The sequence below is a fragment of the Neofelis nebulosa genome, chromosome 1 (genome assembly GCF_028018385.1).
Source record: "Neofelis nebulosa isolate mNeoNeb1 chromosome 1, mNeoNeb1.pri, whole genome shotgun sequence".
Lineage (NCBI taxonomy): Eukaryota > Metazoa > Chordata > Mammalia > Carnivora > Felidae > Neofelis > Neofelis nebulosa.
Genome location: NC_080782.1, coordinates 76239553 through 76265705, shown reverse-complemented (window position 1 = coordinate 76265705; position 26153 = coordinate 76239553). Strand labels below are relative to the sequence as shown.

General features: G+C 34.7%; 1 protein-coding gene across 11 annotated transcripts in view; it reads right to left on the bottom strand.

Moving 5' to 3' along the window:
* Positions 1-26153, bottom strand: part of GIN1 (gypsy retrotransposon integrase 1) — a 79655-nt gene that overhangs the window by 52208 nt on the left and 1294 nt on the right. For 7 of the 11 annotated variants that reach the window (XM_058726051.1, XM_058726091.1, XM_058726031.1 and 4 more), the window contains exons 2-9: positions 18793-18938; positions 17300-17493; positions 15198-15503; positions 12226-12417; positions 11941-12123; positions 10664-10949; positions 3801-4070; positions 355-503 (exon numbers count right to left, since the gene is read on the bottom strand). In XM_058726051.1, the coding sequence (XP_058582034.1) occupies positions 358-503; positions 3801-4070; positions 10664-10949; positions 11941-12123; positions 12226-12417; positions 15198-15503; positions 17300-17493; positions 18793-18934 (1719 nt within the window). In that variant the 5' untranslated portion in view covers positions 18935-18938 and the 3' untranslated portion in view covers positions 355-357. Of the gene's footprint in view, positions 1-354; positions 504-2214; positions 2448-3378; positions 4071-10663; positions 10950-11940; positions 12124-12225; positions 12418-15197; positions 15504-17299; positions 17494-18792; positions 18939-26153 lie in introns of those variants that run through there. The other 4 variants (XM_058726106.1, XM_058726100.1, XM_058726124.1 and 1 more) reach the window with 4 other exon arrangements.

The following is a 26153-nucleotide window of genomic DNA, read 5'->3' as shown; positions in this document are numbered from 1 at the left end:
AAGTAAAAATAACTGTCATCAAAATGGCCTATAATAGAATTTATAAACAAAGGTAAACAAGGCAGCTATTATAGCTAGCCACCACTATTTCAGTTCTCCTCCTTCCAGAAATATAGGACTGTACTAAACTATCCTTAGGTATTACAGGTGTGGCCATGTGGCTAGCTTTTTTTTTTTTTTCTTTAAGTTTTGGTTTAGACTCTTTTTATAATAATCTTACTGAGATGTAACTCTCACACCATAAAATCACCCTTGTAAAGTGTATAATTCAGTGGATTTTAATATTTTCAGTTAGGCAACTAACACCACTAACTTTAGGACTTTTGTACCATTGCCACAAAAAGAAACTTGTACCTGTTAGCAGTGTATGACTAGGTTTGACCACCATAATTGGAGATGGAAGGTTGTGCATGACGTGACAGCAAGTCTCTTCATGGTGCTGGGTATGTTCTCCCCTTGCCGTGGTGGCGGTATTCCACAGGTGAGGCTACACCAGCTTGTCTCTTGGGAGTGAGGATAAAAATGGAGCCAAGGCCTTAATGAACCAAGAATGTAGCTAAGAAACACTTTCATTGTGTTAAGTCACTAAGATTTTTGGGGTCGTTCGTACACACAGCATAGTGTAGCCCACCATGATCAATGCACACAGGATAAAGATCAGTTTGATCGTAAATTAGTTAGGGAAGGCAGAATTTTTTTTTAGAGTGTCTAGAAATTGTAATTATGACTTTTGGGGTGCCTGGGTGGCAGTCAGTGAGCGTGTGACTAGATCTCAGCTCAGGTCATGATCTCACAGTTTGTGGGACCAAGCACCACATAGGGCTCTACGCTGACAGCATGGAGCCTACGTGGGATTCTCTCTCTCTCTCTCTCTCTCTCTGTCCATCCTCCATTCTTGCACTCACACTCTCTCTCAAAATAAATAAATTAAAAAAATAAATGACTCATTCCTAATTACCTTGTTACAATGAAAAAGAGGCTGTTTTGAATGAGATGATCATTGGAGGAAAGTCATTTCATTTGAGCAAGGGACACGTGACCATTATATTAACCATCAAGGGCCCAATATGACATCATCACAAACCCTGTTCTGCTGATGGGAGGAGCATGATAGCTATCACTATTTTGGACTATACTTTAAGATTTCTTTCTGGACTCCTACCCGGAATTTAATTGGTCTATGGTATAGGGCCCCAGATTCTTTTTTTTTCTTCCTTCAATCACATATCCTTTAGCCCATATTAAACATAATTTAATCTTTCCTTTTTTTTTTAATTTTTAATGTTTATGTTTAAGACAGAGAAAGACAGCATAGTATGAGTGGGGGAGAGGTGGAGAGAGGGAGACAGAATCTCAGGCAGACTCCCGATTCTGACCTGTCAGGACAGAGCCCAAGATGGGTCTCGAACCCATGAACAGCAAGATCATGACCTGAGCTGAAGTCTGACTCTTAACCAACTTGAGCCACCCAAGTGCCCCTAATCTTTCTTCTTAAATGAGTAATTACAGTATCTCAGGTCTCTATTTCCAGTATCATATCACCGTTCAGTAAGGTTCATACATAATGTGTGGGATATTCTGTTGATCTTAAAATATGCTCTATTCATTAACAGTTTAGGTTCCCATTACTCATCACTGCCAAACTGTATCAAATAATCCCCATTCTTTTCTTCTCTCTTCCTCTAACCTTTATTAGCTATCAGATTAAACTTCCTAAAATGTATTTTTTATCATTAATTTTAATGTTGATTTTTGAAAAGAGAGAGAAACAGAGTGCGAGCAGGCGAGGGGCAGAGAGAGAGAGGGAGACACAGAATCTGAAGCAGGCTCCAGGCTTTGAGCTGTCAGCACAGAGCCCGACGCAGGGCTCAAACTCACAAACTGAGAGGTCATGACCTGAGCTGAAGTTGGATGCTTAACCAACTGAGCCACCCAGGCAGGAGTCTCTCTAAAATGTATTTCTGATCATGACACCTCCCTATACAAAAACCTTCAATGGGGGTGCCTGACTGGCTCAGTCAGTGGAGCATGCAACTCTTCATCTAGGGGCCATGGGTTCCAGTCCCATGCTAGGTGTAGAACTTATATTAGGAAAGAAAAAAAAATAAAAAGCAAAAACAAAACCTTCAATAGCCCTCAGAAAATAAAAAATAACTTAGCTGGGTATTTGTATTACTTTGGTAGGGCTGCGATAAAAAAGTGCCATAAACTGGGTTGTGTATAAAAAAGGTTATTTATTGCCTCACAGTTCTGGAGGCTACAAATCAACAATGAAGGTGTTAACAGGGATGATTCTTTTTGAGGCCTGTGAGGAAGAATCTGTTCCATGCCTCCTCCTTAGTTCCTGGAGGTTTGCTGGTAATCTGGCATTCTTTGGCTTGTAGAAGATATATGCCCAGTCCCTGCCTTCCTCTTCATTCCTCTTGAGTCTGTGTTCAAATTACTCCCTTTTATAAAGACATCAGTCATATTGTATTAGGACCCCATTCTACTCCAATATGACTTCATCTACACTGATGTTTACATCTGCAATAACCCTATTTCCAAATAAGGTCACATTCTGAGGTACCAGAGTTTAGTACTTCACAATTCAAACCATAACCGTATTCAACACCCTCCACAAAGTTTCATTCATACTTCCCTTTTCAGCTTTATTTTCCCATACATTACACCTGAATGTAAGTATCTGAGGTACTATAGACAACCAAAAGCCCTGCCTTTCTGTGAATCACTATAATATTTTTCTGACTCTGTTCATTTTTCTTCCTCTCTTTTGTACCGTCTCATCACATCCTGTGCATTCTTCAAAGTCATGTTCAAATGATCCTTCTTTTGTAAGCATAATCCTAAATTTTCTATCTAGAAGTTAAAATCTCTCCTTTATGACACTCTCTGTATATTACCTGTACTTCTCTAATGGACTTCAGCATGTAATTTGTAACTTGTGTTATACATGACTTATATGGTCTATAATCTTTACCACACTGTAAATCCCTTATGAAGATGAGACACACATCTAACTCATTCTTTAATCTTCCCAGAAAATTCTTCAAAGTGTTTTACAACAAATATTTGTTGAATAAAGTTATAAATATCAGAATATCAGAGCTTATAGTTTAAAATCTTTTATACTAGTTAGCATTATTTGCTTCTCTAAGATTGAAGAAAAATGTTATTAAAGGTGTTTTTGGCTTAATATATACTATGGAAATGCACAACTGTTTTCAAAACAATACATCGATTCAGATACAAATTCTGAGCCTACAAGGTGAAATTATCAATACCTTTAAGAGCTTATTAAACAACTCTAAAATTTTTTCCCTACAATAGTTTTTAAAAGTTCCTATGACACAGAAAGAAGTTTCACTTAATTCATCGTTATGGTTGAATAAATATTTATTAATCCCATTCTAGGTAGTTCAAACTTACTTTTCAAAGGGGGAAAATATTCCAAAAAAAAATTAAACTGAAAACATGGCACCAATAGCAGAGAAAGATCTGAGAGTTCTGAGCTGGAATGCAGTTTCCTTCCTAAGAAGTAATCATGCTTTGCCTATTCTCTTTTCAGAAGAAAAAGGGAATTCTATATATTATATGTTTTCTTTGCCTTTATATATATGTATTGACATTCAAACATAAGTTTATATAAATTAATAGTTATAAAATAAAACTTCAGGATTTAGTCATCGAGAGTGTGTCAAGACACTTCTATACAACTTTTTTGAATGGAAAAGATAGCAAGATTCAAGGAGTTATACATTCTAAACAAACACTTTAAATAGATTTTAGTATTTACTAACTTAAGTACTCAAGGACTTGGTTTGAAGAGTCCAACAGACTGAAAGTCTGCTTTTCAAGAGTACTATGATCTTCCAGCAATGGAGAGATTTTGGCACTTCTATATTCTAATAGTTCACCATCTTTGCTTGATGTCAGTAATTCATTATCGACTACGCCAATAGTTGCATCTTCTACCAGAATATTTGCTTGGTATGCTCCAACTGGAATTTCAGGCAATCCGATGTAGTCATGATCTGCCACTACCGAACCTTGCAAGAGATAAAGACTGTCTGAAAGAAGAAACATCATAAGGTCACCTTTTAGTATTATAATTAAACATCATTTTAAAATTAAACAATGTTAAATAAGGATGAAACCCCAAGTAATAAAAATTAACAATAAGATTAACTTCTGGTGGGTTCTCCTATCTACTAAATAAATATACATGTCAAAGGATGAATAAAATGATATATACAGGGGCGCCTGGGTGGCTTAGTCGGTTAAGCACCAGACTCTTGATTTCAACTCAGGTCATGATCTCATGGTTCATGGGATCGAGCCCCACATCAGGCTCCACGCTAACAGCACAGAGCCTGCTTGGGATTCTCTCTCTCCTTCTCACTCTGTCCCTCTCCTACTCACACATGCATGCTCTCTCAAAATAAATAAATAAACATTAAAAAAAATGACAAATACAGTTCATATGCATAGAGTTCAGGAAAGACCAAAAATTTTAAAAGAGTCAAGTTGTCCTGTTCCCTTGACCTGTCTTTGGCAGGTATGGGTGAAGGGATAGAAGGGGCTGAAGATGATGGTAAAGATTAAAAGCAAAGTTATAGAACTCTATTTCTGATGTTGGTGTTATCCTTAAAAGCACCTCTGAGTGAATTAATGGGATCTTGAATGATATTTAACAAATTAAATCCTCACATTTGTAACTTCAGATAACTTAATCTTCATAGAATATGTAGTAGAGCAATAATATCAAATTGTTTATAATATGAAATTATAAACAAATAATAATATTAAGTTACTAGAATGAGGCTTCTGTGAGAGTTACTGAAGTCAGGCTTATATGATACAGGTAAGTAGGCAAGCTTATGTGTAAGTGGGCTTAAAATACTTAGCTTACCTAAGTCTAATTTAATACCAAAATGTTCATGAAGTTTTAAGGTATAGCTAAATTCATACTGAAATACTGACAAGGAACTTTCCTTGCCAGCATTTTATTCTATTTTGAGCAAAGTTATCATCACTATCAAGAAAAAAAAAATGCTTAATATGAATGTTAAACTGATGGAAAAGCAGTAGCATCTTTGTAAAAGAAAAAAAAAAAAGATTAATGTATATAAAAGGATTCCTCCCAACCTGGCATTTTTTAATTCGTTACAACAAAGAACTCTTCCACCATAGATGATTAACTTCCTGGACCCCTGCTTTCTCTTTCTGGATTTTTCTCCCAAAACATTCATAATTCTACGATTTTAATGGCTTAAAGAATCCTCAAATTTTAAGTTCAAGAAATATCAAAAGGAAGATTAATTGCCCATTTAGATAAGAGATTAACAAAAACTTCTCAGAGCATATAAATTTCCTAATAAACCCTGGAATATGATCCTCTTCTACCCATTCTCATGCTAACTTGTGGAAAGCTTACTGAGCCTAATCCAATCCCATTAAGTTTACAACATTTAAGCACTTTTGATTTAAAAACTTCAAAAGATCAAAGCCATGGTCTCTACCCACAGATGGTATAAATGGACTTGGCTTGTGTGGGCATTTAGTTTTGCCCATTTTATTCTTCATTAAGCAAAGTATACTTGGTATTTTAGTTCTGAGAGGTTTTTCCAAGTTTTACCCCACCAATTCTTATTTATGAATAGTAGGAACTAAAATTGAGAAGGATGGTAAGAAGATACACATATTTATGATGAAAATCAAAGTATGGATAATTGAAGGTGGTTAAGAATGAGTTTTGTATGTTAGCATGATGAACTGTTGGACAAGAGGTACTCTGAAAGATAAAAACCAAATCATACAAACCATGAGAAGTGCTACTGCCCAAGAGCAGTAAGAAAGAACAAAATTGTGATCAATGCATTTGAAACACTTTTAGCATGTTGCTAAGATTCAAAATCAAAGTTCACTCTTAAGGCTCTTAATATTGGAGAAGGCTAGATACTAGTATATAAGAGAACTTTAAAAGGTTAGGTATGATAAAAGCATTGCTGATGAAATTTTTCAAATAAGCCATGGGAATTCCTGCACAAAGCTACAAAAATATCAGTGAAAGCAGATACCACAGCATTTAAGGTATTTCCAAAGATCCTTGCCAAGATCTTTGATGAAGGACGTTTTCGGTCTCAAACACTGTTTTCAATGCAGATAAATCAGGTCTCTTTTAAAAAATATGTCCAGTAAACATGTATCAACAGGAAAAACATGCACAGATATAAAGTTCTTAGAAGTTACCACTTTGGTATCTTGGAAATGTACTCACAGACCTTCAGCTTAAACACCCCCTTGTTACACTGAACTTCGAAATAAATGGATTTTACCAACTTCACTTGTTTATGAGAGGAGAGTTTCTATATATGTCTTTATATAATATACATACTTTTTCTTTTAAGTAAGTGATACATTTTAAAGTACCTATTGCAATAACACTGTAAACAACAAGAACTATACCTGGCAAATTCTATACAAATCACTTTATATGCAATGGAAAATTACTCTGGAGATTTCAAGCCTTGTTTGTGTAAGAAAAAAAACAAAATTCTCATTCATTCAGAAAGGTCAAATATGTTTCAACTCCTACTATGGTCTAAACCTACTGGAGCTAACAGAAATGCTCTTTAACTTCAAAACAAATTACCAAAAATTACCTGAAAAAGACTTTCGATCAGGCCCTACTCACATGATTAAATAATAATAATTAGATACACTGGGTTATATCAAATATATTATTAAAATTATTTTCACCTATTTCTTTCTACTTTAATGTGACTACTAGAAAATTTAAAATTACACTATTAAATAATTTTTGCATTTTATATATATCTACTGGATGGTACTGATGTAGAATAATCCTGAGTTAGGGATATTTAAAAAGAAGAAATTAAGTTTTTACCCCCAAGATAGAGAGGTAAACATACAATATTAAAACATTTTCAATTCAGTCACATTACATGATAAACTTTACTTAATTTTTCTTTTCTCATTCTGTTAATTTAGTTATCATTATGACATCTGTTTGCTGAAAAGCATTATTTCAGTTTTGACCAGACTGAATAATTAGGTCTTTAGTTTCTCACAAAAAGAGGTAAGGTGTTACCAGCAGTTTGACATACTTTTCCTTACTCAGTTTTTGTTGTTTTTTTTTTTTTTAAGTTTATTTTTATTTTAAGAGACAGCAAGAAAGCAGGGTAGGGTGGGGGGGGAGGGGGCGGGCAGGGAGGGGTGGGGGAGGGAGGGAGGGAGAGAGAGAATGAGAATGACAATCAGCATGGAGCCTGACATGGGGCTTGAACTCAGAAACCATGAGATCATGACCTCAGCTGAAATCAAGTGGGACACTTAACCAACTGAGCCACCCAGGCACCCCACCTTATATAGTTTTAAGCGGTAAAAAAATAAAAGAAACAAATTTTTAAATTTCCCTAAGAAGAAAAATAAGTTAAAATTAAAGTCTCAAAAAAGTCCGCATAATTCGGTTTAATTTGTTTCTTCAAACAGAAAAATACATGGTTTTAAAATAATTTTCTTATTCTGAAAAGAGGTGACCAGACTAATTCTATATATGGCCTGATAATCCTAAAAGTATTAGAATGTATTGCCACACTAGTATATCCTTCCTTATGATAAAATAACAATAATTATAATTTGATACTACATAATTGTCACTATAATAGATAAGCAATACTAACAACAGAGAACTGAAGGACTCTTGATTTAGAGATTATACAACTAGGAGCCCAAACAAAGGGAGGTTCTGTGGATGAATTACATTAACAATAAAAATCATGGGCTTGACAATAAAGAACTAAGGTTAGTTTTGTTTCCTGACTTTAGACCATAATTGTGGTTGGGAGAATAATGGGCCCCTAAAGATGTCCATGTACCAAAAACTCCCTGAACCTGTACTTATATTACCTTACATGACAAAGGAAAATTAGAGAAGTGACAGAATTAAGGTTGTTAACCAGCTGACCCTAAAATAGGAAGATTATCTTGTACTATCCAGGTGGCCTCAAGAACATGGTCCTTAAATGTGGAAGGAGGAGGAAGAGAGAAGGTTGCAGTGCCTGTGACCTGAGAAGGACTCTACCAGCCATTGCTGGCTCTGGAGAGGCAGGAGACCACAACCCACACGAGGTGGGCAGCCCCTCAAAGGTGGGAAAGGCAAAGAAATAGGTTCTCTTCTAGAGTTTCCAGAAAGGAACACAGCCCTGCCAACATTTGGCTTTAGCCCAAGAAAAATTATCTTGGCATTCTAAGATACTGAATTGTAAGATGTGCATTTTAAACCACTGAATTTATGGTAATTTGTTATGGCAGGAAAAGGAAACTTACAAAATAATGAAGACCATTTCATAAATTGTGAAGGGCAATCAGCAGACAGATATCTATCACAACTTCCACCCAAAACAAAATAAAACTACTCAAAATGTATGTTGGATACGATAAGGAGTCAGTAACATTTTTCCTTTCAAAGGGAACATTATGATCACAAAAAGATAGTATGGAATGTCATAAAACTTCTTGTTAAAATAATTAGTCTTGAAAAGGTACCTGACATTGAACTACTAAACAAAATGACATAGGGTTGCTTAAAATAGCAATGAGAAATATTGTAGACCTAGTACTGAATGTGTTCCCTCATGTTCTAGATAAGAATGGATAAGAAGTTGGCAACAGAAGCTTATCTGCTTTGGACAGTGAGTCTTTAAAACAGCTACAAGATCTCATGGCTGGTAAGAGTAGCAATGATAAGTGCAGACAGTGCACAGCAATGATAAGTGCAGAGGCTATACCTCTTTCAAATTTATGTCAAATGAAAGAAAAGGATTTAAGTCATTCAAAGACATTTAGTTTGCTTCACATTCAGCTCAAGGACTCTTTAAAATCAGGTTTTGAATTAAAGATTTTCAAGAAAATGTGTGATACTGAAGAAAAAGATGGCAGAAATCACATTTATTTTGAATCTAAGAAAAAAATGAAAAGAAAAGAAAAGAAAAAGAAACACAAAATAAGAAACAAAGAGTAATCAAGAACCAGATTCCAGGATGGCCAGACCACACGTCCTTTGATTAACAAGAAAAAACAATTTTACCCATTTATCTCAGGTTTCTTATTTGTACACTAGTACTAAAATTGTAATTTCTTTTATATTACTGGAAGAAATATCAGCAGAGAATTCGAGCATGAGGCAAAAATTAGACTGCCTCTGTTTAGAAACTGTTCTCCTCAATTGGATTCTGAAATATGCAGGAGTAGCAAAATGTTTGGCCTCCTTTCTGAGAAAGTCTTTGGTAACAGCAAACTGTAAAATGTTGAAACAGATCCTGATATAGCAACATTTTCAATGTAAATTTTGTATTAATTAAGGAAGGTTTACACATTAGAAGGGAGCAAGTCCTGAATGCTGAGACTAGGGAGAAAATCATGCTAGAGAAAAAAGGACAACATGTACCTGTATAATCAGTTTTTTTCCTACTTAATTTGCATAAGACAAATCATGAAGGGAACTCAGTACTGAGAAGAGGTACAAGGAATGAAAGCGCCGACCTTCCAAGAAAGAGAATGAGTACTGTGAGATTTCAGAATTAGAACAGTCCAAGGTAAGTTTACTAATAGAGCAATTAGGCTGTCATAAGCAGAAGGAAAGGTGCTAAGAATTTTAAACATGAGAGTTGTAATCCAGATCGGAAGCAAAGCTGAACTATTCTTGAGCAGCCTCCAAGGGCTTTTTTATCCTAAAAAACTAGGGTAAACATAAATAGTCTATTATTGCTCTTATAATATTCACTTAAGCCTGGTACTGTATTATCTTTCTTTGTTATTCATATTCAAATAATAGTGCTTTATAGGAAAAGCAAAATTAACTGGATGAGGTACCAATTCACTCCCTGTCAGTTATCCACCCGAGAGAATCTGTAGGGAGCAGTTAAAATAGGCTGGAGAAAGTGGGATTTAATCTGAAAGCCATGGCAAAATGTCACTTATCTCTTAATCTCTGAACGGAAGAGTTAAAGAAATCAGGATATCATCCTGACTGTTCAAAACCACATTTGGGGGCAAGTATAACCTTGCTGTCAAAAGGCTATTACCTCTTCTGACAGTACCTTAAAGCATTCTGACTACACCCTACTCTGCACCCTCCTTGCATCCATCATGACCTGACTATGGTGCAACATTACAAATTAATCACTTTTTTTTTAAAGTTCCCTAGTGTATTTATCTCACAGAATTATGGTTAGTACGGTTGGTTCTGGCATTATTTATCTTAGTTGATATTTTCTGATATTAAACAAGGCACAAAGTGACAAGTAAAATATTGTGAAAGTAAAAATAGAAAAGGTATTAATTCTTCCTTCTGTGAAATAGGTACAGCATCTCCTATGTGAACTGTGGGGCAAATGTGTGAAAAGTAAACTAGAAATCAAAATAAAATTTCTTCCAAGCCTGACAGTTTCAGAAGAGACATTCTAATAAAACAGAATACTTGGTATCTAAAACTATACCACATTTTATAAAAATGGGAAGGGGAAAGAAAACCTAACTAAGAGAAGGAGTTTAGGCCAGGGTCGGGGGATTCTTATATTATTTTTAAGTTCTCTCCTCATTCAAAGACTAAAAATTCAGATAAATGACAGATGTTTACCTTGTTCACTGGACTCTCTTACATAGGGCTTAAGGTGGGACATTTTGATAGGTCTTTTAAGTCTAGTCCCAGTGTTGTCTCTCAGAACAGCACATCCACTTTCGGTAATATAGTCTATGACACAAGGACCAACCCATTCAGACTGGAAACGACCATCCTTCCACCAATTCTTCCTTTGTCGTAAAACTTCATGACCTACTTTTAGATGAAATGGATTTAACTGCTTTGGTTTCTTTTTAACAATGACTTTGCTTTTATTCAGTTCCTCAAAATTGTTGTTCTCCACCTACAATAGCAAAATAAAAAAGAGAACAAAAGAATGAAAGAGCTATAGTATCTTGAAGGTAAATGCAGATAATAACAAAATGGTTATTTTACTGAGATACTACTACAAAGTGGGTATGAATCCCATTTGAATCTTAAAATATTTCAAAACCAGTATCATTAATACCCTAACTTCACAAAGAAGTTAAACTGAGATTGGTTAAGCCATTGGCCCAAATCAAACAACTGGAAAGCAACAAGACCAGAAATCTGAGTTCAGCTCTACTTGATACCAAAATACAAGGTTCTCCCATTATTGTCTCTCATGATTTTTAAAAAAATTTTTTTTTACATTTATTCATTTTTGAAAGACAGAGAGAGAGACAGAGCACAAGCAGGGGTGGGGCGGAGAGAGAGGGGGACACAGAATCTGAAGCAAGCTCCAGGCTCTGGGCTGTCAGTACAGAGCCCGACGCGGGGCTCAAACTCACAAATGGTGAGATCATGACCTGAGCCAAAGCTGGACACTCAACCGACTGAGACACCCAGGCGCCCCGGTCTCTCAAGATTTTATAGATAATAAGCATACTGTTTTATCAAGACAAACAGAATTTAACAGAAAAAAATCTGGCTTAGTATATTATATATATGTTTATGGATGTGTGCGTACCTCTGTGTGTATGTATGTGTATGCCAAAATTTTTTAAATTGCCTTATGGATTTTTATTTATTTATTTTTTTAATTTTTTTTTTTCCAACGTTTTTTTTTTTTTTTTTATTTATTTTTGGGACAGAGAGAGACAGAGCATGAACGGGGGAGGGGCAGAGAGAGAGGGAGACACAGAGTCGGAAACAGGCTCCAGGCTCCGAGCCATCAGCCCAGAGCCCGACGCGGGGCTCGAACTCACGGACCGCGAGATCGTGACCTGGCTGAAGCCGGACGCTTAACCGACTGCGCCACCCAGGCGCCCCTGGATTTTTAGATTATAGAGTTTTCTATTAAATAGAATCACCTGTCGTCCTGATGCTGTCTTATTCTCCATTTTTGATAATTTATCAGCTTCTTTAACTGCACCTAGAATTTTGGCAAACATACTTGTATCATCACCATCCACTTCATGAAGAATATCTGAAGTCTCAGGCATATAAGGATTTCGATTAAACATTTGAAAATATGGTGTATTTTTAGTAGGTTCCTATTTTAACGAAAATAAACAACAATTTGTAATAAATTACATAGCAAGAAACAGTCATCACTCAAAAGTAAGAAATTATAAAAAGTATAAAAAGACACACACCAAGTGAGTTACATTGAAGGCAAATGAAATGGCTGATAGGTGATCATCCCAGTTGTTTGGGTGGTCAGCACAGTGTTTACAAAGAAATGCTTTGATTGTGCTAGATGTACTTTCAGTTCGATTAACAGCTTGGGAGGCGTGAGAAATTACAATTTGCTTTGTGCCAAACAATCCACATAGTTCAACATTGATCTGAAAAATATATAAACAAAGTTGACTTTAAAGTTTGTATTTTATGCTGATTCAAAGGGCCACATGCACCCCAATGTTTATAGCAGCACTATCAACAATAGCCAAAATATGCAGAGCCCAAATGTCCATCAACTAATGAATGGATAAAGAAGATGTGGTATATATACATACAATGGAATACTACTTGGCAATGAGAAAGAATGAAATCTTGCCATTTGCAACAACATGGATGGAACTGGAGAGTATCATGCTAAGCGAAGTAAGTCAGTCGAGAAAGGCAGATATCATAGGATTTCACTCGTGGAATTTGAGAAACTTAACAGATGAACATAGGGAAAGAGAAGGAAAAATAAGATAAAAACAGAGAGGGAAGCAAACCATAAGAGACTTTTAAATACAGAGACCAAACTGAGGGCTGATAGGGGTGGGAGGGTGAGGGAGTGGGTTAACTGGGTGATGAGCATTAAGGAGGGCCCTCTTCGGGATGAGCATTGGATGTCATATGTAAGAGATGAATTGCTGGGTCCTAGTCCTGAAACCTAGACTACATTGTATGTTACCTAACTTGAGAATATAAAAATTAAAAAATTAAAGAAAGAATAAAGTTTGTATTTTACTCTTCCACTGACTGAAAGGTTTCAAAAGAATTTGAATCTTGCCTTTTTCACTGATCGTAGCCATTCTATATAAAAGCATACATATTGTATTAAAAACAGCAATGACTATTTATTGAGTCATTACGTGGTCAGTACACTAAATGCTTTACATTAGCTTAGAACAATCGTAAGTTATCATTAACTCCATTTTACAGATAAGAAGTTGAAACTTTGGGAGGCTAAGTGCCTTGCTAAACATACACATACAGCAAGGAAATCAAAGAAAAGAATTTAACACTAACCCTGAGTTCATGTAACATTTTAATTCAGCAAACAATTTCTCAAAAAAACACGAAGTCACATAATCTGGTTAATAGCTATGTGACTTTGACAAGTAACCAAACTTCTGTGTACTCACTTTCCTCATCTGTAGAATGAGGAAAATCCTACCCAGGACTCTTGAGAATTATAGGAGTAGATGTTTGTAAAGCACCTAAAACAGTTCTTGGCAACTAGTAAGTACTTTATAACTTGTAATGTTACTATTATTGTTGTGGTTATTTTATTATCTGTAGGACCTAACAAAAGCCAAAATGAGTTTAGAAAACTTCTAACAGTAAGTCTATAAAATGTGAAACAACTTACTTTTCCTACCTTATGCCTCGGACTATGTTTTATTATTCTTAACTGGGTAAATGTTTGATTAATAAACCTGTCTTTTGAAAAACTATATTCTTGTTGCTTAATTGTAAGAAGACAAGTATCATAGTAACTAAAAAGGTAAAGCTAATAAATTAGGAAAAAAAACCCAACAAAAACAAAATCATATTTCCCAAGCTGCTGTGCAGGTAGGGGTAGTCATGTGATATAGTTCTGGCCCAAAGAGCTGTAAATGGAAGTTGCTGGGCAGACTCAGATGGTACTAGCTTTTTTGGTCTGTTGTCCTACCCATTTCTTCTGTCTGAAACATAGACTTTGTGGCAAGGGCTCTGGCAGCCATGTCATGAACATAAGATTGAGAGTCACATCTCAAAGATGATGGAACATAATACTAGAAGCATGGGTCCCCAATGACATTCAGAGTTACCCTTCCAACCTTGGACAGCCGAGAGAAGAGAGGGGTACTCTCTTGTACCTTACTTGGGGTAAGGATATCAGGATAGCACCTTATTCTCTTACTTGTAGCTAATAGAGTTCCTAGCTAATATATGTACTAATTTAGGCTGCCTCCTTTTAATTCAAAAGTAATTTAGAAGAAATCCTAGAGGGGCACCTACATGGCTCAGTGGGTACAGCATGCGACTCTTGATTTCAGGGTTTTAAGTCTGAGCCCCACATTGGGTGGGGAGGAAGGAGAGAGGGAGAAAGAGACAGAGAAAGAGAGAAATCCCAGAGAATTGGTATCATTTGGGATAGCCTCAATCTGAGGTTATAATCAATGGCTTTAAATGACTGACCTCTGGAAAAGGGTCAGACAACTTTGTTTCAATAAGTTGTCTAGGAACGATCCAGTGAATTCATTTGTGGGATGCTATCCTGATATCCTTACCCCAAGAGCCTTTTTTCTTCCATCAACAAGACATTCTATTAATGGTTATAATTTTGGTTTTCCTTAAGACCTATCTTTAAAATCAAAGAAGCAGATTTTCCTTTGACAATGTTTATTGTCTTTCCTTCAGAGACTTACAAAAAGTTCATGCATTTTATTAAAACATCTGTATTTTCATCCAACTGTGTAATACACACACACATTGTATTCATCCACACTGTAATATTCTAATATTATTTCAACACTTTAGCAGTGTTTTCTATGTATTTTCTGGAAAAGAAAACATTACATTTTGTCACCATTATGTTCTCTCAGTAATATTTAAACCACTGAAATCACAGCAAAAAGAACAAATTTTCTCAATCTTCTGTGAGTTTTAGTTTTTTTCTATTAAACCTCACAAAAGAGGCTTATAAACATTTATTGATACCTTTGGTAAAATTTCCAAACTCCTGGATTATCACATGACGTTAAACATAACTGGAAAAACTGGTGATTCATAATAGCTTCACAGTGTTATTATTATTATCTCTAAGCACTATATGCACTTAGGGTGAGGCTTTTCATTAGTTACTTTTCATTACTTACTGAAAGGTAAGTAAAATATGCTCTTAGATATAAGTTATTTATCTTACCTCATGAATGAACTCCTCTCTTTGGTCCATTATTATTTTCTGTGGTGGTCCATATAAGAAAAATATATTGATAATAGCTTTAGAAACTTCTGATGGTGAAACATCACAGAGAGGCAAAATCACAACCCATTTTGTGAACAAATCTGTCATGATTATAGCATACACGTGACTTCTGATGCTTGTATGAAATGGGCCCATCAGATCAACAGTAACTATACTCCATGGATTCTCCACCTTGAGAAAGTGCTGTTTAGGAGCTAGAATAACTGTATTTTTTGCCACTTGGCAATGCTGACAAGCATATACCTATAAAATAGGCACACAGTAAAAAAAAAAAAAAAAAAAGAAATGAAATACAGATGTTAATATAGTCAACATAATACCAGTCTTATAAATCTGAACTTTAAAATGGTTAACTGGTACTTTGTGTTCTGAAAGAGAAACTTTTAGACTATTCTCAGAATAGAATAAAACCTTCTATTTAGAATAATAAGCAAAATATTACTTGTTATTACAATCCAAGGACTACCTTAACAGGTCTTATTCACATGGAACAATAGTTTATATTCAATAAATATTTATTAAATGAATAAATCTTCAAACAAATTTCTTATGTCAAATTTGTTAAAATTTGAAGTCAGTAGCTGAATATACAATAATTTCTGTAATCAAAAGATTTTTTCTTTTAAAGTTATCATTCTAATAAATGTAGTCATTAGTCTATTCCAACAATATTTATTAAAACATAATTTTATTCAAACAATACTTACAGATGCCAGAAATCCCTCGAGGTCTCAAGAAAATAGAAAGACCAAAAGCAAAGCCCATGCTGTCATGGAGGTTTTTACGTAAGTGGGATGAGAATTGATTAACATATGGATGCTGCCACTGCTCAACATATTTCTAGAATTCCACTTAGGAAACTTCTTTTAAACCAACTTGTGAACAAAATTTTATAAACTGTCTTTGCATTACAGTTACTTTTAATCAAAAGTCTTATCTTCCAACTTATATACTAGTTTTCATAATAACCTCTGATTATTTCCAAAAATCATATCCATTCTCAAATGATAAAGATTTGGCAAATATTTCACTGAAAAAAGTAATGTGTGGCAGGTTATAAAGGCAAATACAATTACTGAGGTCTTAGAATATATGCATAGACTACAAACTGATAACTCATAAATGATTTTTAGTTGTTGGTTTAATTTTTTATACCTGAAATGACAATCTTTTCAATGTACTATTATAATTATTAAAGGGATCTCATATACGTACCAAGGAATTCCTACCATTCATCATATAAAGTACACTAGAAACAGTAGGAATCAGATGACCTACCAGTAAGAATACCACAATTCCTAGATGAATTTCCTATAAGAAGAAGTTGAAGGTTTAATAGGTCATAAAGTTACAAAACTCAGACGAATTTCATTATTTTGCAACTTGATTTTACCTTTAGTTGATTTGAGGTATCTACCATATTTGATATTTTCTATATCAAGATGAAATATGCACAAAAGATGAGAGCATACAATGGATCTGACTTATGAACATAGTCTCCTCTCAAGAAAAGATCACATGATTGCCATCAGAGAGGTAATCATTTAGTCAAAAGAATTTCAGCCCCATTTGAATTCTGCCTATACAAGAGTTGAATGATGAAAACCTGGTTCTAAATAATCTATTTAAATATGCTATTTTTCAAATGTTTAAATAATTTTTTAGTTCAAATTATACTTTAGTGATTTTAAAGGAGAATTTTGATGGGAAGTAAAACTCCTTTTAAATGTTTTTGTACAAAAACTACCATACAAAAAGTGCTTAATAAGAGGTAATATCTAGAATAAATCTGGAGCAATAAAGAATTTTGGATATCTACTACAAAGACATTATTTAAAATATTCTCGTGCATGCACAAGTGGGAAAGGGGCAGAGAGAGAAGGAGAGAATCTTAGGCAGGCTCCACGCCAGTGAGGAGCCTACTGTGGGGCTCGATCTCACAACTGTGATATCATGACCTGACCCAAAATCAAGAATCGGACACTTACCGACTGAGCCACCCAGGTACCCCTAAGAAATTCTTAATACATAAGCCATACCCACTGTTTGACATCATTGGTCACAGAAGTCCAATAATAACTGGATTCCACTAGAGTAAGGGTCCTGGATATGCCATGATGAGCTCCAGTGTCATTTTCATGGCATTCTCTTAGGACTTTCTTTTTTTCTTCTTCTGAAACAACCACCAAACGATTTTGTTTTCTGTCTTTTCCAACATAAAACAGCTTTTTTTCTAGAATAAATAATGCCAAAAAGATATAATTGCAATTTTTAGAGACCAATATAGTTTTAAAATAATCACAGCCTTATCTTCAAGCCGTTACGTTTTTTTTTTTTACTCTTTTTTTCCCTCTAAGATAGCATATTTATTTGTAATGAATACATGCAGTCTGAAAGGTTTTCAGCTGCTAAACTTACTAGATACATAGGAGGAGCACCAGTTGCTGTAATTTTGTAACTATACAGTGGAGCTAGCTTGCTCACCAAAACATGTAATAACCACAGAAGTATAAAATTATCTTTTCATGGGAGTACTCAAACTGGAAAAAAACTCCAAAATACAGCATCAAGTTACTAATGTGCTTAATTAACTATATGCTGAGTGGAACATTCCTTACTTGAATTAGAAGGTAAGCAACTTAAGAGCAGGAACCTCATCTAATTTATTCATCAATGTATTATCCTCAACCTAACATGTGATTGGCACACAGTAGGAACTTGGTAAACATTTGTTGCATAAATGATTAAATAAATAAATGAATGAATCCTAACTTTACCAAAAAGTAAAACGTGTCCTTACTAAGTGTAGAGGAATTATAGGAAGGGTTATACACAGAGAGATAAGAGGAGGTGTTTATTTATTATTTTATAGTCTTCATGACCCGCTTTTAAGGAAGTCTGATTTTCTACCTATAGACAAAACTCCCATTAATAGCACCAACATTCATTCATTTATCTGGTGACTACCAGCTTATTTCAACTCAAAACTTCTCTTCCCTGTGAAGAGGAGAAAGAGAAAAATTATCATAATCTTTCAACATAAAGATTCTACTGCCTTTCAAATATTCATTCCATTCAGGGGGATTAGGTGTCCAAAAATGAATGTGATCCTGAGAATATCTGATGGCAGGGGGAGACCACAGGAATAAATATAGCAAGAAAAGTTAACGTCAACACTTTCATATTAGCATCAATTAAGCTCTTCATTAATAGTGACATAAGTGGTAGAAAGTGTCATTAAAGTTGGAACCACCTGAGAACAAAAGCAGGCAAGGTTAATTTAGGTGAGTGTTTAATTTTTCATGGTATCATTTTCGGTCTATGATTTAAAATGGCCTTTTCATGCTTGCTGGCATTCAGTTAGCTTCAGTGTCATTTTTATTTTGCTTTTGAGTGAGTGGCATCATCAGTTACACTGGTAACTGTTAAGCAACAACCAGTTACTACAGAAATTCTCAGGACTCCACAGAGAACACACATGGAAAAGCATCTATATTAACTTTTTACTTAAGATGTAGGGCATTAATGTTACCTCTGAAGATAAATTTTTTTGCTGCTCTTCTTATGCCACTCCTCTCACTTGGTAGCGTAGTTGGATGATATTCACCAGTTCGTTTATAATACGCAATCTGCTTAAGATGAAGGTCACCATTTTTTCCACTACGGACCATCATGAACCTAGGTAAAAGATATTTAAAGATATAACTTAAATGATAAGCTTGTGCAGTTGCTATTTCAGTGCAGGCTTCTGTCATATTTCTGCTTACATATGAATTGAACATTCCCGGGATATTATCTGTGATGGAGATAATTATAGTACAGAAAAGGAACTGTGTGACGTATATGAACTAAAATATTCAAAAGCTATTTTTGAGATACATCATGACACATTATCTTGTCTCTTTCCATGTGAGAATAAACGCTGAAAATTTTCCACATAATGGGAAAAAAGAAAATAAACAAGTACACTTCTAAAAGTTTTGCTTCAAGTCTCTCACTACCATCAATTGAAATGTCACTTATTTAAGATGGTTGTTATGTGACATTTAAATACATGATAGGTTATAAAAGGCAGAAATAGTTTTATATTATTCCTAAATATATTTATGGTCATTGGGAAATGCAAAAACAAAGCCTATCCAAATAATTTATGAGATTTTGGAAATGTTCAAATGATAAATGAAAAAGAAGATATTTAGCTATGCTAGATCTCATCATATGCTCTTCTGAACTGCATCTAAGCTGCTTTTTCTTGAAGAGAAATGATTTTTGGTCCTGTACATACTTTATGTTGTAAAGAAAACTCTGGGTGCACTGGCAAAATTAAAACAAAATAAAATGTGTCTATTTTAGATCATAAATTATATGGAAAATCACTAAATTCAAAAGAAAAAAAAAAGACCTTGTCTTTCATATTTTCAGCTAAAAGGAATTATTCTGTGCAGAGTATTGGGTGTGCCACCACTCTCATCAATCCAGATCAATTTTTGGCCTTTCTTTCCCTGCTACTGTGCCCAAAGAGACTGACCCTTACAGACTACATTTATAGTTTTCTGATTAGACTTGTCCAATGGGAGGTACCAGCAGGGAAATCAGAATGGAGAAGAAGTCAGGATATTCGTTTCACAGGTCCTTCCTTGGTTTAGGCTGCAACCTTCTATAACTACAGCTCCTGTTGAGTAGCCCATCCTCCATGTCTCTAGTTCTCATTAGAAGTCTATAACATCATTTCTTCTTGTTAATTCAGGGGTACTATGCCATCCTTATTTCCTGCTGTTACTAATCTCCAGGTTCCATGTTGATTTCCCGTACCCTGTTCTTATGTCTTTATAGAGGAGCTTCGTTAAATTTTCTTCAAATTCCCAGTAAAATGTATCTTCTATTTCCTACCAGGGCTCTGATACAAATACATAAAGTTTTTATTTCTAAAAATAAAACGGATGTTTACTGACCACTAGAAAATCTAGGGAGGAGGCTACAAGAGAATGCTACTGCAGAGAGAATGTTAGAACAAAAAAGAATAGAGTGTGCCTAGAAACCCATGGCTTAAATAGCCTATTAAGTGTCTTCCCCTATGATATATCACTTTCCACATTCAATAACTATGTTTCTGATCTTTTCATAACTTCCAGTGAAGATATCAGTACATTTATAACATCTTTTAATCTTGGGTTAGCATGAACTATAAGCCATTTTTGAAAGCAAAGTTTCTGCAAAGCTAATTCTGTCCTCTCATAACCTAAAAAACAAGTTAATTATCTCTGTAATGTATTATAAAACAGTTTGTTCTAAGTTTATTCACTTTCAACTAAATACTAAGTATATGCATTTTTCATTTTATAGCAGATAGCTATATCCCAAAATCAAACAAATGTAACTTATTACACTTTCTAAAAAATATCAAAAATGAATGGATCAGGTTTTAAGACTTACTATGAAACTATAGTTAATACAACAGTGAAGTATTGGCATAAGGATGGACAAATACGTCACTGGAACAGAACAAGGAGTCCAGAATTAGATCCACATGTATACAGTCAATGTACAACAAAGGCATAAATAAATACAAAGGGGGGAAGAGAAAGCCTTTTCAATAAATGATGCTGGAAATATCTGCTATATGTACGGGGGGCTACTTACATCTTCCACAAACTTAATTCCAGATAAGTCACAAACCTAAATATGAAAGGTAAGTTATAAAGTTTCTGGAGAAAATATAGGAAGATCTTCAAAACCTTGGGATATGTAAAGACTGCTTAAACAGGACACAAAAATCACTATTCTTAAAAGAAAAAAATTATAACAAATTGCACTTCATCAAAATCAAAGCCTGTTCAAGAGGAAAGGAAAGTTAATCCACAGACTGGGAGAAGATATTTTTAATATATATATCTAACAAAGGACTCATACCTAAAAACTGAGAAACCACTTGAAAAATACATATAAGCAGAATAAAATAATCTTTTTATTTTATTCTTACATAATTACAATTACTTACAATGGCATGCATGTACCTGCTAGTCAGTGTACAAATTCTCAAAGCTTGCAATCAGATTAGACCCTGCTGGCCTCATTTCCTCTTCCACATTGATTTTCATGCAGTATTTGCTTTATTACCACAGCAACCATCTAAAAAACCAGTTTTGCGAAGATATCAAGAAAGCAATGTAGTGTGACCATATGTTGAAACTGTGAACTACCTCAGACTAGTAGTCCACAAGAGATCTGATAGATGTTGAGTACAGCTGTGCTTCTTTGAAAGCTTAAAATATTCCATGGCATCCTGTCAATTAACTATGATGTCCAGGAAAGCTTTGGCACACAATTTGAGAACCGCGAGTTAAAGCATTTAACAAGTAAATACAAACTAGATTTATTGAGTTAAATATCTAGATGTTAAGGAAAGGCTGTAGACTGAGAACACTGATTATATATATATATATATACGTATATATATATATATATATGCATATATATACGTATATATATATGCATATATATATATTTATTTCGGTTGTTGTGTGAGTTCTTTTTTTTTCTTTTTTAAATGTTTACTTATTTGAGAGAGAGAGAGAGAGAGAGAGAGAGAAACAGAGCATGAGTAGGGGAGGCGCTGAGAGAGTGGGAGACAACAGAATCCAAAGCAGGCTCCAGGCTCTGAGCTGTCAGCACAGAGCCCGACACGGGGCTTGAACTCACAAACAGTAATATCATGACCTGAGCTGAAGTCAGACGCTTAACTGACTGAGTCACCCAGGTACCCCAGAACACTGATATTTATTAATTATAGGTTCATGGGCGCCTGGGTGGCTCAGTCAGCAGTGTCCAACTTCGACTCAGGTCATGGTCTCCCAGCTTGTGAGTTGGAGCCCCAAGTCAGGCTCTGTGCTGACAGCTCAGAGCCTGGAGCCTGCTTCGGATTCTGTGTCTCCCTCTCTCTCTGCTCCTAACCCACTCGCATTCTGTCTCTGTCTCTCTCAAAAATAGACATTAAAAAAAATTTTTTTTTAATTATAGGTTCATCAGAGGTACAGACTGAAAGTTTTTGTCAAATGTTTAACTGGAACCAAAGAAACCTGGCAGATATCAATGTTAATACTAAGTTCTATAAGTATATGACAGAAAGCACCTATTAGGTCAATCTCTTATTTCTGTTCTCTAAGCACTTTCCAAATAAAGAAAAAAAAAAGCAAGAGCTAATTTCATAGAAGAATAAGATTTCTTATTTCATTTTCTCTTTCAAAGTTAATTTTTACACTTTTAAAACATACACCTTTCTTGGTGATACGTGTTTCTAGCTTCCAGAAAAAAAAAAGTTCATTGAAATAAGGCTTTCTTGGGGCGCCTGGGTGGCGCAGTCGGTTAAGCGTCCGACTTCAGCCAGGTCACGATCTCACGGTCCGTGAGTTCGAGCCCCGCGTCAGGCTCTGGGCTGATGGCTTGGAGCCTGGAGCCTGTTTCTGATTCTGTGTCTCCCTCTTTCTCTGCCCCTCCCCCGTTCATGCTATGTCTCTCTCTGTCCCAAAAATAAATTTAAAAAAACGTTGAAAAAAAATTTAAAAAAAAAAAAAGAAAAGAAATAAGGCTTTCTAATGTGAAAGACCAATTTTATTAACAGAAGGCTTACTATATTTCATATTTCTATTCTCTGGTATCACACAAATATAGAAAAGGATACTAAAAGTAAATTTAATTTTCAAGAAGTAAGGAAATATGAATAAATTTTTGAAAAATTAAATATACCACATGACAAATGTAAAAATTAGATCTTTGACTGTAGAACACAGTAGGTTACCACTAAAAGGAAGGCCAGAGATTATGATTCAATCTCACACTTTCCAGATAAGGAAAATAACTTCAGGTGGTTAATTTAGATAGAAATTGGTAAATTATAATATTCAACAATGGAAATACATTATTCCTTTCTGAAATAGCATTAAAAAATCCCCACAGAAGCTTCTGTCTTAGAATCTAGAATGCTGGAACAAGAGCCCTTCCCATCCTAATAATGAGAAAAAGCTGGGTAAACTTCCTAAGATGTCAGTTCTCCTCAAAGTGATCTACAAAATCAATGCAACACAATCAGAAACCAAGCCAGCTCTTTTGTACAAACTGACAGGCTGATTCTAAAGTTAAATAGAAAACCAAAAAGACTTAGAATAGTTAAAACAAGTTCAAAAACCAAAAGACTTAGAATAGTTAAAACAAGTTCAAAAAACATGGATATAGTTGAAGAATTTCACATTACCTGGTTTCAAGACTTCCTTTAATCTATAGTAATCAAGACTGTGGTATCGGAAAACGATAGCCAAAGATCTATGGAACAGAATAGTGTCCAGAAACAACCACAAAGAAATAGTAAATTAATTTCTGACAAAGATGCCAAGAAATTCAATAGAGAAAGGATAATATTTACAACAAATGATGCTAGAACAACTAAGCACCCATATGAAAAAAGATGAACCTCAATTCATAACTTGCACCATGTGTAAAAAGCAATCCCAATGGGTCATAGACCTAAATGTAAAACCTAAAACTACAGAACTGCTAGAAGTCAACAAAAAAGAAAATCTTGGTGAGCTTACATTAGCTATGATTTCCAGAGAGCAAATAAAAAGAACCATCCATAAAAGAAATAATTTAAATTTTACGAAAACAGCAATCTCAGCTGAGAGAAAATATTTGTAGTACACATATATAATAAAGAACTTATGTCCAGAATTTGAAAAGAACTCTCAAATCTCAGTAAGGTAATGATCAATCCAACTAAAAAATGGGCAAAAGATTGAACAGACATTTCATTAAAGATGACTTGCAAGTAAACAGGTGAAAACATGTTCAACACAATTAGACAATTAAAAAAATACAAATAAAAACTAAGATACTACTACACATCCATCAAAATGGCAAAAAACAACAAAAAAGAAACAAAACCTGACAATACTAAGCACTACAAAGGGTACAGAGCATTGCTGGTGAGAATAAAAAATGGTGTAAACATGTTTGAAAACAGTTTTAACTAAAGAGAAATTATATGTTCATACAAAAATGTATATGTGACTGTTTCCAGAAGCTTTATTCCTAACAGCTAAAATCTGAAAATGAACCAAATGTTCATCAGTGGATGAATGGGTAAACAAATTATGGTAGATCCATATGATGGAATTGATAAGGAACATCGATAAGGAACAAACTAAAAATCTACTTAATAATAAGGATGAATCTCAAAAATCATTATGCTAAGTAAAAAAAGTGAGACACAAAAGGCTACACACTATATGCTACTGTTTTATACAATATCCAGAAAAGCCAAAACTATAGGAACTACAGGAACAGGGAACAATTTTTTTTTTTAAAGGAGAATTCTCTAAATAACTGCAAAAGCAATTTTTAAAAATTTCAAACATTTATACAGTGCTTTACTGTGATGATCCTCTCAACATCCTGTCAAGTAGGTACTAGTTGTGTATCTACTTCATAGATAAGAAAATAGAGGTTCACAGACATTATCCAATTTGTACCAAGCAACACAGTAAGTGCAAGCACTAGGCATTTGCAGCCTGTTCTATGTTGCTTCAAATTTCCCGTTGGCTTTTTTTCCCCTGTTACACTAATAACTGAATTATTGTCCTCAGATTTAATAATTCTTGGCCCAGGCCTCTGCTAGAAAACTTATAAAATACTTTTTAATTAATAATTCAGGTTATATATGAGAAAGCGGTATTAATTTTTAATCATCTCACATGGTTTGGGACACAATGGACATTCAACTATTTGTAAATGAATAAAGAATTATTTGCTCTTCCTCATAGGAAAGATAGCACTGAATTAGAAAAAAGAAAAGGGCACATGTTCCAAAGATAATTGTTATTTCACTTAGGAAAACAATACTTCACTTGCATATCTATCGCACTCCAAGAAGGGTGTGTCAAAGAAGTCAAGACTTTTAGGGGTCAGAATTTCTAGTGTAAGAGCTACCTAAGTACCTAAGTCTCAGTATCCACATATGAAAAAAGAAAATAATACTTATCCCTCCTTCTTCATAAATATCAGGATCAATGAGATTGAAAAGACTTGGAAAGTCCTTTGCAAACAGTCAAGCAATATACGATTACTGTTAAAACATTTCACTATTTTCAGCCACATCAAGCTGTTCAAAGTAGTAAAGAACACTTTGTTTTCTCAAAAGCTTTCCTTACAAGTAAAAAGATTGAAAATCTTGTCTCTTCACTTATGGTGATTAATGTTTTATGGCAATGTTTGTTTGTTGTAATGCTAACATCAAAACCCAGAAGACTCAAGAGTTATTTAATACATTATAATGAGTTTATAGTCTAATGGGGTTCACAAGCTTAAATACTTAAGAAAAATCAGTTCACAAAAAGGAAAATCGTGTAAGTTAGGTTAAAGTTTGCTGTTAATATTTGGCAATTATAGGGGCGCCTGGGTGGCTCAGTCGGTTGAGCGTCCGACTTCAGCTCAGGTCATGATCTCGTGGTTCTTGAGTTTGAGCCCCGCGTCTGGCTCTGTGCTGACAGCTCAGAGCCTGGAGCCTGCTTCTGATTCTGTGTCCCTCTCTCACTCTGCCCCTCCCCTGCTCAGGCTCTGTCTCTCTCTCTCTGTCAAAAATAAATAAACATTAAATTTTTTTTTTTTAATTGGCATTTATACACAAGAGTAACTCAAAGAACCAGTAGTTTTTTCTTGTCAAAGTACACTCACCATGTGATCCCTAAAAACCATCCAATTGAGTAGTGAATATAAAGAAAATGGCTTTAAACTGTAATATTAGAACAAACCTAAATATCTTCCTATACCCAAATGCTGAATGAAGGTATCGTTTACAGGATAGAATTAAGTGGTTTAAGTTATAAAAATGAAGTTTAGGACTTC